General features: G+C 40.0%; 2 protein-coding genes across 5 annotated transcripts in view; both read left to right on the forward strand.

The window, feature by feature from the left end:
• LOC123972364 (caspase-8-like) overlaps positions 1 to 3597 on the forward strand; it is a 7605-nt gene extending 4008 nt beyond the window's left edge. For all 4 annotated transcript variants that reach the window (XM_046051834.1, XM_046051833.1, XM_046051835.1 and 1 more), the window contains exons 7-10: positions 181 to 292; positions 480 to 607; positions 1418 to 1803; positions 2097 to 3597. In XM_046051834.1, the coding sequence (XP_045907790.1) occupies positions 181 to 292; positions 480 to 607; positions 1418 to 1803; positions 2097 to 2223 (753 nt within the window). In that variant the 3' untranslated portion in view covers positions 2224 to 3597. The remainder of the gene's footprint in view (positions 1 to 180; positions 293 to 479; positions 608 to 1417; positions 1804 to 2096) is intronic.
• A 3273-nt stretch (positions 3598 to 6870) lies between these two features.
• LOC123972363 (caspase-8-like) lies at positions 6871 to 15480 on the forward strand. The gene is made up of 12 exons (XM_046051832.1): positions 6871 to 7042; positions 8194 to 8350; positions 8629 to 8804; positions 10062 to 10167; positions 12352 to 12481; positions 12561 to 12604; positions 12691 to 12754; positions 12929 to 12981; positions 13076 to 13187; positions 13272 to 13399; positions 14146 to 14531; positions 15179 to 15480. Exons 2-12 carry the CDS (start codon positions 8243 to 8245, stop codon positions 15315 to 15317), a joined length of 1446 nt encoding a protein of 481 aa, XP_045907788.1. The 5' UTR covers positions 6871 to 7042; positions 8194 to 8242; the 3' UTR covers positions 15318 to 15480.
• The last annotated feature ends 229 nt before the right edge of the window (positions 15481 to 15709 follow it).

Raw genomic sequence — 15709 nt, forward strand, 5'->3', positions numbered from 1 at the left:
AGCCCCCCCCCCCCCCCCCATACAATACAATATGTATGATTTCCCATCACTACACATACAATGGATGTTAGTTTCAGCTGTCTTTTCCACACAAGCACACATGCCTCTCACTCATTCATTCATTCATTCATTCATCAGAACATTAACTTTTGTCTTTGTGGGTGTGCTTCTGTCGTTTAGACAGAGTACTACACCATGAACCATAACCCTCATGGTTTGTGTGTGGTCATCAACAATGAGGAATTCCAGGGAACACAGCTGAAAGATAGAAAAGGGACTCATGAGGATGAGAGTACGTATCCTTTGAACAGCCATGTGATCTATTTGTTTATCTACTGCTTATCCATTAGTTACCCAGCACCAGTGTGGGTTGTGGATGCTCAAAGTTAACACTTATCACATTCGTATAAAATGATGATAACCTTTTTTTTTTAATCTAGCAGAATGCTTCAATTTGTGTCTCTTTTTATATGACACAGAGGCTCTGCACAAAGTGTTCACCCACCTTGGCTTTAAAGTGATGGTACACAACAATTTGACTGCAGAAGCCATGCGACTTGTACTAAAAGAGCTTAGCAGAAGGGATTTTTTTGCTGATGATGCCTTGGTGAGTAGTGTCACTCGCCTTCAGAGCTGTAATATCAGCGTTACTTTATATTATTAAAATATACTTTCTCGTACTTTTCTCTTTAAAGGAACAGGCTGACGTTTAGGAAATATCCTGTTTTCTTTGTTGCAGAGAGTTAAATGAGAAGATAAATGTCAGTGTCTGTCAAGTAAAACCCCAATGGGTCATTTTTACACGTTTTTGTAAAGATTTAACAAACAACATATTAAGTTAAGTTTTAATTAGTGAGCTTTAGAGGTGTTGGTAAGATGATTTTGTTTTGTTTGGACAAAGCCAGGCTAGCTGTTTCCCTGTTTCTAGGCTAAGCTAACAAGCTGCTGGCGATAGTGTATATGCAAGTCTTAAAGAGCATTGAAATAAGTTTCCTTACAAAAAGTTAGAATGCATTTTAAAGGTTTTTGGCAGTGTCTCTAGCAATGTTCTGTCCCTATTTATTCTTTTTTTTGTTTCAGTCAGAACCATCAGACGTGCTGCAAACACTGTCACTATACTGCTACCTACAGAAGCTCCATTTTGTGTCGATTTTTGCAAAAACTTAATGGATTTATATTTTTAGTTGGTTAACCTATTTTATGCCTCTTATCCAGGTCACACTAATTTAATTATATCGTTAGGAATCATTGCTATATACTGCTGTGAAGTACCACTCGGTGGGTGTGGCTGTGTGGTTTCCTTGCTTACCTCCAAGCATTCCAAATGGACGCCCCTATATAATAGTAAAATGTACCTTTTTTTTACTCTCCCACTTCAGAGACAACACAATTTTTAAAATGCTGCCTCTGATCTTAGGTGGTATGCGTGCTTTCCCATGGAGAAAAGGGATGTGTCTATGGGACAGATGAGAAGGAGGTGTCCTTGCAAGAGCTGACACAGCTCTTCATAAGTGAACGAGCTCCCACCTTGGCGGGGAAGCCCAAACTATTCTTCATCCAAGCGTGTCAGGGAAGAAGCTACCAGAGAGGATGCATGCCATGTCCCCCAATGCTGAGGCAGGAGGGAGGGGACAAAGAGGTGGAGGAAGACGCAGGTCCTGTGTACGGCAAGATGGTGACTTTGGGGGCTGACTTTGTGCTAGGCATGGCCACTGTCTCAGAGTGCAAGTCGTTTCGAAACACTTCCACAGGCTCCATCTACATCCAGGAGCTGTGCAAGCAGCTGATGAGGTCTGCACAAAGGTGAGATAGGGCCCTATGAAATCCGGTTAAATTTTTCTGAATTCTGTGTTTTACAATTCAGAGTGTGTAATCATGTATACATACACATTCTTTTTCAAGAGCAAAATTAACAGAAATTGTTTCTTTTCCCAGACTAGGCAACAAGATTAAAATTCATTTTATAGGTCTGTTTTTGGTGTTTTGTATCTGCTGTGATGTTGTTTGTGATATGTCAGAGGGCATGATGTTGTATTAGTTTTATGATTTAAACAAGATTTAACATTTTTAATGTGTTTTCAATGTTTTCTGTGCAGCTCAGAGGATATATTCATTGTCCTGACACATGTGAACATGGAGGTCAGCAAGGGACAATATTTAAAATACAAACAAATGCCAGAGATCATATACACCCTCACCAAGAAGCTCGTCCTCAGTGTGTGAGCTGACTGCTGGGACCAATGTGCAATGCTGAAAATATGCTATATTGTCTGTGTGTTTTAAATCTCTGTATGGCATAGCCTGTTTCAGGAGCTATTATTGTGTATCCACAAATATAAAATAGTTTTTTAAAAAATTAACCAAACTATCCTAATGCTTAAATACACAACAAAAATGTATCACAAAGTTGGTATATAATGGTAGGGAACTTTGGAAATGTTTCACTTTGACATAAGAGAAATCATCTTATGATTATTCCTTATTTTTATTTCTACTCTTTAAGGAATCAAGTTAATATTGCTTGACGTAAAATCACTGAATACATTTCTAATGTCACCTTATAAACGTATGTTGCTGTGTAGTTGCTAAAATGCATTGTTAATCACCATTATAATAATGCTATGTAATCATGATTTGTGAGAATATGCTTCAGGACTGCTAGTAGGAATGGGAATGTATTTTATCTTTTTGCTCTTTTCTTACTCTTTACTCAGGAAGTATTTCTAGACAGTTAATAACAGTGTTTTCCTTGAGCTTAATTTCTTATATGCATTGCTAAATGAATCAAAGTGTTGCTTGGTGATTTTTAAATGTACTGAAAATACTTTATGTACTGTTATTTGTAACAAAATATTTATAATGATAAAAGATGACCTTTGGTTTTAATACTTGGAGATGTGATAGAAAGTATGACAAGAAAGTCTAACACATAGCAGTTTGCTGGAACCTGCATCCAAAGACCCTCAGGAAGTTAGCTTCCTGCCAGCAGACACCATAATGTGATATTTTTTTGCTTATAACAAATATTTGCTTTACATGACAAAGCGTATCAGTATATATAAAGTGTATTACTGGTAGGGCTGGGCAATGAAACATTAGGAATATTTTTTGCGATACAATTTTCCTCTAACAATTTAACAAATGTGCAATGTTTTACGTAATTTTACTATTGCATATTTGTTGCAAAAATACTTTGTCATAATTGTCTTGATGATATGACCATAAAGAATAGTTTTAAACCACAATTAACCATATGGTTTCTTTGAACTTGTGCTTAGGAGCAAAAATTAGCCTTTAAACTTGAAAGAAATAACGACATGACATTTTTTTATTGTGATAACAGTTTTGGCCATATCGCCCACTACTCTCACCCAATACTGGTACTGATTGGTTTATAATTATTTGGTTTAAGTCGTTTGATGTGACTAACCTTGCTGTAATGTTGAAGAAATGGTTTGATCCTAGTATGACAAAGTTTGATGATGATGTGAAAAAGTATTTTACCTTAAATGATTGAATTTGATTTTGATATATGACAAGTTATCCAAGGAAGGTAAAAATCAACTGAAGAACTGATAAAGTGTCTTGGATGAGTGACGAAACGTCTTTGAGTAGGAAACTTTTTGAACCTGGAGTTAGACATATGATATTTGAGGTAGGCCAGAACCTTGTAGCCTATTGAAACTAGCTTGTTGTCGGGGATCTCTCTCTTTCCAGTGTAGGATTTGAACAAATGTGTTATTGGCGATCCGAGAGAGTGGGGTTTCCTTTGGGTTAAGGCCACACCAGTATGAGAATATATCCTTTTTAAATGTTTTAATTCTTCCAATTTGATTCACGGAAAATATACAATTAGTCTGTTTTTAAACTCTATATGGTATAGGTTGGATGAATTTGAATGTCAATGTCTTTGTAGTTCTCTCAAGAAGCGAATGTCTCCTAATCTTCAAAAAAAAAAAAAAGCATTATGGCAAATAACATGTTACAAGAGCCATTATAAGAAATTATCCTTTTTGAAATGTTTCTAATTATTCCAATGTGATTTAGGAAAAATAAGCAATAGGCTTAAAAATTATTGTAAAGTGTCTTTTTGCCACAGTTGGCTTACTGATCACAACAAAACAATTGCACTTCAGCGAGTGATGAATACTGATTTAACACAATGAAATTAGTGGTGCCCATGATAGGTCTCAACGTTATTTGAGCATATTCAAACACGCTTGAATCTGTTGTCAGCTTGAGGGCCACACACATGAGCAGATGATTGGTAAAGCTACCATACCTCTTCGGGTTCTTACACACTGCCCACCGCTGTGGACAAAGGGTGGTAGGAATAGCACTGTTGATTACAGATTACACTTATCTATTTAGTGTTGGCAGCGTGCGTTTGGGCTGCATGACTAATATGCCTACTGTTAGGAATGTGGTTTTGTGTTCATGTTTTTCCTGTTTAGTCTGTTTTCATGGGTTTGGTTTTGGGTTCTGTGTTCTGTAAGCTTTATTTGATCTTGTCATGTTTAGGGTTTTGTAGCTTAATTTAGACTTTTGTTCATTCACATGTTTAAGTTCTCTTAGTATCTGTCTTGTCTTAGTTCTTAGTCCTGTGCTTTAGTTCATGTTTAGTGTTTTTTCCTGGTCTGTGTCTTAGTCCCTAGTCTTATCCCAGATAGCAAACACAGTAGGCCCGATTCCGGCTGAAATTTGGCACTGTCGGCTGAGGTCTGTGTTGGCTGAGGCACTGTGTTTCTTGAATGGGCCGACTCCGACATGATGTACTCAGTATGAGTACATTGCATTTTACTTGGCCCGATTACGGTCAAATATGTCACCAGTTTTGAATTTGTGTACATTGGAAGTGTTTTGTATGGGCCACATTTTGGCATTCTGACACTCAGCCAGATCAGTTTTACAGTATGCGGGCCAGATATGGGCCAAATAAATAAAAAATAGTCATTTTACAGTGTGTGGGCCAGATCTGGGCCAAAAGTCACAATAGTAGTCATTTTACAGTGTGTGGGCCAGATCTGGGCCAAAAGTCACAATAGTAGTCATTTTACAGTGTGTGGGCCAGATCTGGGCCAGCCGGGGGACCCAGCCAGCAGCGGGCCAGATTTGAAGCAAGGGTGTGACCCAGAGGTGGGCCGCACAAATTTTGCTATCTGGGATGTCTCCATGTCAGTGTAGTCCTGCTTCCCGTTTGGTCCTGTCTCTGTTCCCTGCCCTGGTTTTGTTCTGTTGTGCAGTTGTTTCCCGTTTTCTGTTTTACTTTGGTAACTCTGTCCTTGTGTGTTTCTGGATGTTTTACTTCCTGTTTCATTTTGTAGTGTTCTGTTCTCTTGTGTCCTTGTCTAGCTTTGTTTCATGTTGTTGATTACCTGTTGTGTTTCAGCTGTGCTTCCCTCCCTGCTCTTTTGCCTGTGTATATATTGCTCTCAGTTGTGTTTAGTTTATGTTCAGTGTTCAGCAGTGCCTTGTTCCTAGTTTTTGGATTACCCTGTGTTCCTTGGATTTACTCTTTGCTGGATTTACCTCTGTTCTGGATTCAGCTTAGTTTGGACTCTTTGCCTTGTGCTCTATGGAAGCCCATGCAGTTTTTGTTTAAATAAATATTTTGCTAAACTGAATCCTCCTGCCTGTGTCTGCGTTTGGGTCCACACCTTAGTCTGCACTCAGCCACCCATGACACCTACCTATTTTGCAATGTTTTTTTTCCATTTAGAGTTTATACTTGTATTCTTAATGAACTGAAAGTGAATGAGAGCAAGAGAAAAAAACATTAAAATTATTATTTTTTTCTGTGTTTGTGTTTTTAGTTTTTTATATGGGTGTGCATGGCGTGGCTATTGTTCGTCCACCGGTGAAACACCCCTGTTTCAATGACGTGCATACATTTATGACTTTGATGCTCTGTAAATAACTTTGTGGAAAAAACACTGCTAATATGACATTTTGATCAATTTATGTTCTGTTCTGTCTGATCAGGCACTCGGCCAGCAGAATGCAGGTGGGATTGCCTGTCACCATGAGGCTTCTGCAAAGACTCTTATAAAGACACTGGCTTAATATTTAACAGATTTATTCAGACTGACCGTAGATGATACTGTTTCCTTCCATACGTCACATCTAACCTGATAAATAATTTCAAAAGAATAACAATGTGTGTTTATGTCTCGTTGGGGCAGGAGGAGCTTAAGGCGGACCACGCCTCGTATCTGAGACAGCATCCAGAAGTCTGTGCCTTCATTTCTGACTTCCTGCAGTTCTTGCTGCTGACGAAACCAGATGATGTCTTCTAGTTTGCCAGGGACTACTTTCTCCCTTTTGCCTCCCACTGTCCACCAGAACCAAGCCTGAAAGCCCCCTGACTCTGAAAGCACACCTGGACACATCTCACAACCTCAATGGCACGTACCTTTTTAGGGCTTTTAATTTATATATCATTTTAACTTGAGATGATCAAACATAATCAAAAACGTGCTACAGCCTTCAAAACGAGCTGTGACCCACGTGAAATGGCCACCATGCCGCAAAGAAACTACTGCTACAACTATGTTGTGACTTTTAAGAGTTAAAAGTCACAACATAGTTGTAGCAGTAGTATCGGCCAGGCAGAAAAACCCCCCGTTTACGGCATCAACCCTGGGCCTGGAAACACCCTTTAAGAGCGAAATGAGCGCCTTCAAAATAAAAGCAGAGGCGCAAAGGGTTTTGAAATGACTTCGGATTAGCCCACGTAAAGTGGCTACTTCACAGCAGAATTACAGAAGACGCGTCACTGGCCTTGAGCCAGGTGGGCCCACAGGTCACTGGGCCGGCCCAAAACCAGTGACGCATCTAAACCACTTCACGTGGGCTGATCCGAAGTAATATTCATTTTATTTTGAAGGAGCTAATTTCATCTGAAAGTGAAACAAGCAAGCGGGAAGAGTAGCCTACCATCATGACGCAAATGAAAAACTTCTTCTAGAAGTGACTTTTCGCTATAAAAGAAGGTTTGCCTGACAGCAGAATTAAAGAAGACGCTGCTTTTCGCTTTTTGGTGGTAAGTTGACATTGATAGCTTACGTTTTAACGTAAATTGACTCGTCTAACAGAAATGCTAGTTGTATTTACAGCCTGTACGTTAACTTAACTCGAGCGATTAATTTACATTTTGTATGTAGCCTAAGTTAGTTATGTAAAAGTTAGGCTGTTGACTGAAGTGTAATGTTAAAGTTAAATTGGCTGTTGGCCGCACAGGCTTCAGTCAAAACGTTTTAAATGTTTTGAGAGTCAAACAAGAGCCGTGTCTGGCACCGCGGTGAAGTTAGTTTTAAGTTGAATAGTTATTCGACAGACATTAGGCTAAGCTACTCAGGATCCAGTCTTCTTACTCAGTTTCACCCAGTGTTAGCAGCTAGGACGGTTAACTCACACCCAAGGGCTCGTTGTTAACAACCGGGGGTTTGTTTATAGGGGACATCAATAAATTACTATTTTTAAGTCAATTCAGATCAGTTAGATTTTATTTATATAGCGCCAATTCACAACAACAGTTATCTCATAGTTTTTTTTTCACATAGAGCAGGTGTAGACCATACTCTTTGTGCTATTAGTTACAGAGGTCCATCACTTCCCACCACGAGCAAGCACTTGGCGAAACAGTCAAGGAAAACCTCCGTTTAAAATGCAGAATCCTCGAGCAGAACCATGGCTCAGGGTGGGCGTTATTATTGTTAGTATAATGTTATGGAAAATCGTAATTTTTCTCTAGCTTCTGTGTCATGTGACAAAGGGACTCCGCACCAACGCCGAATTGTAGTACTGCGCTGGGCAAACGAGACAAACCCCTTCATATTAGATTGTGCATGGTCTATTTTATATTAATAATACAATTTATTGTACAAAAACGGCTTCGTTTTCATTAGTTTCCATGTTATGTGACCCAGGGACTCCAAATCTATGCTTAATTGTAGTACTACACTGGGCAAATGAGACACACTTTGACTGCATATATATTCTATTTTATTGTAATGTTTATAAATCCTTTAATGGTCAGAACGAATTATAATGAGCCTACTACAGTGGAAAAATGAGAGGAGCCCTTGGATATGAGCTAACTGCCCTTATACTGCCAACACTGGGTGAAACAGAGTAAGAAGATGCCACTGGATCCTGAGTGAATGTCTTGTTGTTGTTTCTGCCTGACTGTAGAGCACAGTGAGCTGAGAACCAGGCCTGTGTTGGTGGGTTTGGGTCTGTGATGGATAGGCTGACACTGTCCCGCATAGACGAGGAGCTGGACTCCTCTGAGGTTGCAGCTCTCTGCTTCTTGTGTCGTGATGTTGTCAACAGGAAACGCCTGGAGGGGGTGAGCAGCACATACCTCTTACTGTTGTCTTATGCACTTGTCCCATCTCCATGTCTGAGGAAAAATGTCTCATCCACCAGTAACTCTGGACAGTTAATGTTGAGTTTTTTCTGAAAGTCACTAATTGATCTATAGATATCCTAATTGATAACATTCAACAAAATAAAAGTATCACATGATAAAAATAAATCAAGACAACTAAAGAAATAGAGTGGAAAAATGTAGTCACACTGCCTGAAGGTTTGTCTTCGTCTTGTGTTTCATGGTTGTTCTCACAGATCAGAGATGCAAAGGGACTGTTCTTCAGACTAGAAGAAAAATGCCTGCTGGAGAACGAACTCTTCCTTTCTCAGCTGCTCTCCACTATCCATCGAGCAGATCTCCTCCGCCTCCTGGAGACAGACAGCAGACAACCAGAGGAAACCGATGCATATCCCGTCCTGTCGGATTACAGGTAAAAGCATAAAAATATTGACTTGTAACAGGTGGGGGTGCAAAAAATAATCGACGTAGTCGTCAAAAATCAATTATTAAATTTGTTGCCAACGAATTGAATAATCAATTCAATCATGACGTCATCTGGCCATTGCGACACAGTCAGCTAAATGAAGTGATGTGAACAGTAAATTTAATAAAACAACCTAACATTAGCAGTGGTATTAAAACCTTCACAACCTAAAACCTAAAGTGTGGGAGCATTTGACTCTTCACTCGGCCAAAAAGGTTGTGAACAGCAGCATTTGCAAAGCTGCCTCTCCTGGCCTGGGAGCACGTCGGATCTGCTGGAATACCTGAAAAAGAGGATGTAATGTCGGCTCTCTAGATGATGAATACTGGTCTCTGTAAACTAGTTCACTTTCCAGATGTGGCCCAACTTTACAATCGTAAACGATGCATTGCTCATGGCGACATTTACAGCTGGACAATGTGTCGCTGCCTAGGGCGCAAGATTAGAGAACACCGGACAATGTCTTAGTTACTTGCTAAAGAGTTTTCCTGTCTATGCGTGAGGTAGCGGCTAATCCGTCCCAGAATTCATTTAAAAAAATCACGGAGTTTTATGAGGTGTTGAGTTATGGGAAACTATATAAAATTTGTGAAATGCTGTCTACTACAAAATAATTATTATTGGTCCCTTCTTGTAAATTCAGCAAATGTAGCACATTCAATTATTCCTGTCTTTGTATAAATATAGTGTCAGTTTGTCCCAGTGTGTTGCAGTACCGGCATGTAAGATCAGCTGCTCAGATCAGTGTTTGCACAGTGCTGCCCACACACCGTTATTTCTAACTCTATATACCTGTTTGGTCCATGAAAGGACTTTATTTCAGTGGAACTTTCTGTTGTTGCAGCAGAAACGTTCATTAAAAGATGTATTTTTGAAAGCACTATTTATTTTATTGTCTTGATTGTTAATTAGCACATGCTTAAAACAATTTGAAAGCTAATAGCTAAATAAGAGTAAATGTGTAATTTTGCGATTCATAATCCGAATAGTCGATTATTCGTTTCAATAATCGATAGAATAATTGACAATCAAAATAGTCGTTAGTTGCAGCCCCAGTAACTGGAAGAGAAAACGGTACAGCAGGAATTCAATACAGTCTGTTTTATTCCCAAAGTTGCAGTGGTTTTTCTTTTTTTTTTGTTTGTTTGTTTTTTTCTGTCCCCCTCCTCTTTCTCCTTTCCACTCCTCTACTCTTTGTTTCAGGGTGATGCTGTACAAAATCTATGAGGACATGACTCGGGAAAATCTTGAAAAGATGAAGTTCCTTTTGAGCAACCAGCTGGGCAGAAGACAAGTTGAGACATGCAATGTGAGAACACACCCACCCTCAGTAATGTAGAAATAAAGACGTAAGCTAAGATGTATACTTGACTTTTTTACTTTTGAGTATAAGATCTAATGTACTACATTAGACACTAAACATATATAGTTAATAGTTTTTGCAGTTAGCTGGAGATTTTATTTGTGTTTTCAAATGGGAACTGGGTTGTAGTTTGACTAAATCAGCAGGGATGACTAGACTACATGTTTTATTAATGCAGTAACTTACAACCATTCTGCCACAAAATCAACATATCTACTGTTTGCATACATTCATTTAACATGAATAATAGGCTAATGAAGTAGTGAACCAAGATGCAGACACAGACAGGAGGCAGTGGAGCTGCTAAAGGGTATTTGTTGTGCCGAGAGCAATGGATGGAGCAGGACAGAGCCCGAGGAGGCTGATACAGAGGGATATCCAGGGGAAAAACTAAGTGAGCTGGAGTGTGGAGGGAAGCAGGATGTGAGGCAGAGTTGTAGGTTGATCTGATCTGGTCAGGGTGGATGCAACAGAGGCTGAAGTCAAGGCTGGCAGGTCCGCGATGAGAACAGGGGCACATTCAATCTCATAACGTTTTGCACCAGTTTGATGCAATTTCTGGGTTGAATGTCATGTTTCCTCAAAACTGTGTGCAGCAGGCTTTAAAGTATGTCTTCTCTTGTTTGGTGGGTGTGTCAGAGGTGTTACCCAATCAGCAGCGACGTGTGTATATACAGCCATATTAAAAAAAAGGCAGCGATGTGCAGTGTGTTTGCATACACAACAGGGTGTTCAAGGCACCACACTTCTGTTGGAGCTGAATCCAGCCCAGAATTAATCACAGGAAACACACAAAAACTAGAGGTAGCAGTAAAATAACAAGGCTGGAGTGTAGTGAACACTGACTATAGCAGAGACTACAATATGGCAGTGCGCTGATGGCTGGTGAGAGTCTTTATTACAGTTATGTGATGCAGCTGCAGCACACCCACATACAATGGCCCAATCCCAATCTCCACCCTAAAGCCTAAATCCTGAATTCTCACAGATGTTGATATCACTTAGGGCGAGTTCAATCTCAAAATGTTTTGCACCGGTTTGCAACGTTTACGGATTGACGTTTTCGTGCAACATTGTAGATACCAGATGTGCTAGGGTGGTCAGATCTGCTCGGGGGGCCTGTGCCTGCCGGTAACGTCACACTATGGCAGCGCCAGTCAGATTTGTGCCCTGTTTACAGATGTAGGTATCAGATCTGCTTGGTATTTGCTTTGGCAATATGGCAACAACCCACAGACACTCTTTAGCTTAACTTGATCGGCAGCTAACATTAGTGTCGTAACGTTAATTAGTCGATCGTGGCCTTTCTGCTCTCAGGGCTTTTACAGCTGATGTTCAGTCTGTGGTAAGTCCTGTTTAATAAGTAGTGCTATATTTCATTGTATAAGTTCTCCCAGAGCCGTTGAATAAGTTTAAGGAGATTATTTAACTGCTCTGAGTTCTCCATAGTTGATTCGAGGACCCGCAAAAATTATATACGCAAACACTCAGACATACAGCCAATCACAATCTGCCATGTCATCATACAAACGTACAGTAAGTCACGTTACGTGACGTTACTGGCATGCGCAGGCCCCTGAGCAGATGTGACCACCTGAGCACATCTGGTACCTACACTGTTACAAAGTGGATGAGGTCATTTTGGACTTATGGATAAAGGGCTCAAAAAGTCTGCCAGAGAGCCCTCATGCACTTTACAATTTAACAGTGACATCGCTAAGCCCTCGCAGACTTACTGGGAACGCGCCTCAAAGTCTGAGTGTGGAGATTCAGCCATTCACTCACACAACACTCAGGGGAGGGAGAGAGGGCTGCTACAGGAGAGGCATCAGTTTGTGGACTGAAGAGGAGGGCCCAGGGGAAAATGTCAAAAATACTAGGCTTCCATATGCTCACCCAACTTTAGGCCCATTTATAATAATAATAATCTTTATTTGTAGAGCACTTTTCAAAAACAAGTTACAAAGTGCTTTAACAAGTGTAAAGACAATAATACCCAAGAGACAATAATACAATAATACATTTCACAGTGTATTGTTAACCCTCCCAGACCTGTATTACTGCAACAGAAGTGATTTCTAAATTCGTGATGCAACTGCAGACACAAACATGTCTCCTCTGTCAATACAGACAGCACTGGATGTGTTTGCTGAAATGGAAAAAATTGACTTACTGTCGAATACGAAACTTCATGAGCTGCAGACAGTACTGCAGCAGTTGGATCAACAACTGGTATTGACTGTAGAGCGCTACGTGAAAGGTACGAGGCACGCTTGCATGCACAAGCAGATTTAAATGTTGTATAACTGAAATTTATCAAATGATTTTGCTCTTTTCAGGTGAAACCCAGCCACGTCCTCCTCGCATCAGCATGGATTACCAGGTGTGTGTGTAAATGTGTGTTTGTGTACAGTTAATCGTACAATGAGCCAGTTTACTGAGGACTTGGACTCTGTTTTCTTCCCATAGGGGGTCAACAACCCCCCCCAGCCGACTGAACCTGTTCTGTCGATAACTGAGACTCGGTCCAGCTGTAAGTCTCTTTTTTTCACTGTATCACTCACTGACTTCCCATACAGCACACAGCCATTGAATAAGGCTTGGTTACAGTTTTATAACCCCCCTCCTAGGAATATCCACTCTAATGCAATTATTTTTAATCATACACATACAAGGGATTTACTTTTCAGCTGTCTTTGTTCTTCAGATGAAGGAGAGAGTGTTTACCCTGATTCACAGTCCTCATTTCTAACTGATCAGGTAACCATCCACACAAGAACACATGCCACTCTTTCTTTCATTCATTCATCAGAACATTAACTTTTGTCTTTGTGGGTGTGCTTCTGTCATTTAGACAGAGTACTATGCCATGAACCATAACCCTCATGGTTTGTGTGTGGTCATCAACAATGAGGAATTCCAGGGAAAACAGCTGAGAGATAGAAAAGGGACTCAGGAGGATGAGAGTACGTATCCTTGTATTTTAGTTAATACTTATCACATCATAAAAATCAGGTATGCTTCAAGTTTGTCTCTTTCATATGACACAGAGGCTCTGCATAAAGTGTTCACCCACCTTGGCTTTGAAGTGGTGGTACACAACAACTTGACTGCAGAAGACATTCGACTTGTACTAAAAGACCTCAGCGGAAGGGATTTTTTTGCTGATGATGCCTTGGTGAGTAGTGTCACTCCAGCTTGCTGTAACATCAGTGTTACTTTTATATTATTAAAATAGACTTAATTTTTTTTCTCTTTAAAAGAACAAGTTGACGTTTTGGAAATATCCTGCTTTCTTTGTTGCAGAGAGTTAAATGAGAAGATAAATGCCAGTGTCATGTCTATACAGTAAATATGAAGCTACAGCCAAAAGCCTAGCCAAGAAATAGTCCAGGACAAAACCTCCCATAAAACTCTAACGGGGTCTCCATTTTTACACTTTTTTGTACAGATTAAACAAACAACATGTAAAGGGTTAATTAGTGAGATTTAGAGGTAGGATAGGGGTTTATGTTTCCCCGTTTCCAGTCTTTATGCTAAGCTAAGCTAACCAGCTGCTGGTATATCTGCCAGTCCTGAAGTCTTAAAAAGCATTGCAATAAGTTTCCTCACAAAATGGTCTTAGAAGGTATTTAAAAATTTTAAAAAAGAACAGTGACTCCAGTAATGTTAGTAATAAAATGTTTTTGTATCTGGTTGCGGGCTGTTGGGAGACAAACACTTCTAGGCCATATTGTTCCAAATTGATCTTGGTGAACCCTGCTGTAGCTTCATGTTTGCCATAGAGCCGTGAGAGTAAAGTCTTTGTCATCTAACTCTCAGCAAGAAAGCAAATAGATATTTCCAAAATTGTTTAACTATTAAACGATGATAAAGTTAAATTCAGATGAAACACAATTTTTAAAATGCTGCTTCTGATCTTAGGTGGTATGCGTGCTTTCCCACGGAGAAAAGGGTTGTGTCTTTGGGACGGATGAGAAGCAGGTGTCCATTCGAGAACTGACACAGCCCTTCACAAGTGTACGAGCTCGCACCTTGGCGGGGAAGCCCAAACTGTTCTTCATCCAAGCGTGTCAGGGAAGCGGCTACCAGAGAGGATCTGTGCCGTGTCGCCCGATGCTGAGGCAGGAGGAAGGGGACAAAGAGGTGGAGGAAGACGCAGGTCCTGTGCACAGCGAGACTGTGCCCTCAGATGCTGATTTCCTGCTGGGCATGGCCACCGTGCCAGAGTGCAAGTCGTTTCGAAACACTTCCACAGGCTCCATCTACATCCAGGAGCTGTGCAAGCAGCTGATGAGGTCTGCACAAAGGTGAGAGTTCAAGTGATGCTTGTTGTTCTTTTTGTCCCCTAGCTACAGTTTAGGCAAAGCTTTTTCCAGCTCAGTCAGTCCGGACACAACCTCTGTCGAAAGGGATGAGCAGTTACTGAGAGTGTAGATTTTTATAATCATATTTGTATTACATACTGTACTGCCATAAATGTACAATTATAAGAATAGAGCTGCATACAGGTGGCTGCTTGTTCTTCTGTTTTGCAGTCGTGCGCTGAGAACAAAGGGTTAAACGTGGAGTTGTACTTAAATCTGAGAAAATGTTTTCAAGCTGATGAATGGACTGCCACACAATGTAGGACCTAAGATTAAGTGATTGTTTATGGTAGACCTGACTGACACAATGTACCCATAACCTCTGACAGCACCATTATAAAAAGCACTTTGTGATAGTGAAAATCATCTTTTTCCAGAAAAAATTAACAGAATGTTGCCTACTCCGAGAAAAGAAAAACAATTAAAATTAATTCTGTTGCTGCTTCTAGAGGTGTGCTTTGGTGTTTTCAAATGCATCTGCTGTGCTGTTGATGCGATATGTCAGAAGACATGATGTATTTGTTTGAATATACCCACAATGTTAAGCAAGATTTATAATTTGTAATATGTTTTCTATGTTTTCTGTGCAGCTCGGAGAATGATGATATACTCGCTGTCCTGACACGTGTGAACAGGGAGGTCAGCAAGGGACAATATTTATACTACAAACAAATGCCGGAGCCCAAATACACCCTCACCAAGAAGCTTGTCTTCAAATGTGTTAGCTGACTGCAGGGACCGTGTGTGTGTGTGTGTGTGTGTTTTTTAATCTCTATATGGTAAAAGTTGGATGAATTTGAAAGTCAGTGTCTTTGTATTTATCGAGAAGCTGATGTCTCTTTATCTTAACAAAAAAGCATCACTGTGAATAAAGTGTTACAGGAGCCATTAAGAGGAATATCCTTTTTGAAATGTTTGTAATTCTTCCAACGTTATTTAGGAAAAATAAGCATAATTTGGAAAGTTTGTTTTTGTCACAGAAATTACAGACCACAGCAATGCAGTTGCACTTCAGTGAGTTATGAATGTCTCACTTTATTCACAAACCCTCCCTCCACCTTTTTAACTGCTATAACACAATGAAATCTATTTAATAGTGCACATGATAGTTCTTAACATTA

The sequence above is a fragment of the Micropterus dolomieu genome, linkage group LG06, assembly GCF_021292245.1.
Source record: "Micropterus dolomieu isolate WLL.071019.BEF.003 ecotype Adirondacks linkage group LG06, ASM2129224v1, whole genome shotgun sequence".
NCBI lineage: Eukaryota > Metazoa > Chordata > Actinopteri > Centrarchiformes > Centrarchidae > Micropterus > Micropterus dolomieu.

Bases quoted from the DNA above. Each gene is read 5' to 3' on its own strand.
- LOC123972363 (XM_046051832.1), top strand. From the start codon at position 8,243: ATGGATAGGCTGACACTGTCCCGCATAGACGAGGAGCTGGACTCCTCT. The intron at 8,805-10,061 runs GTAAAAGCATAA...TCTTTGTTTCAG, and splicing joins CCCGTCCTGTCGGATTACAG to GGTGATGCTGTACAAAATCT. The intron at 13,188-13,271 runs GTACGTATCCTT...CATATGACACAG, and splicing joins AGGGACTCAGGAGGATGAGA to AGGCTCTGCATAAAGTGTTC.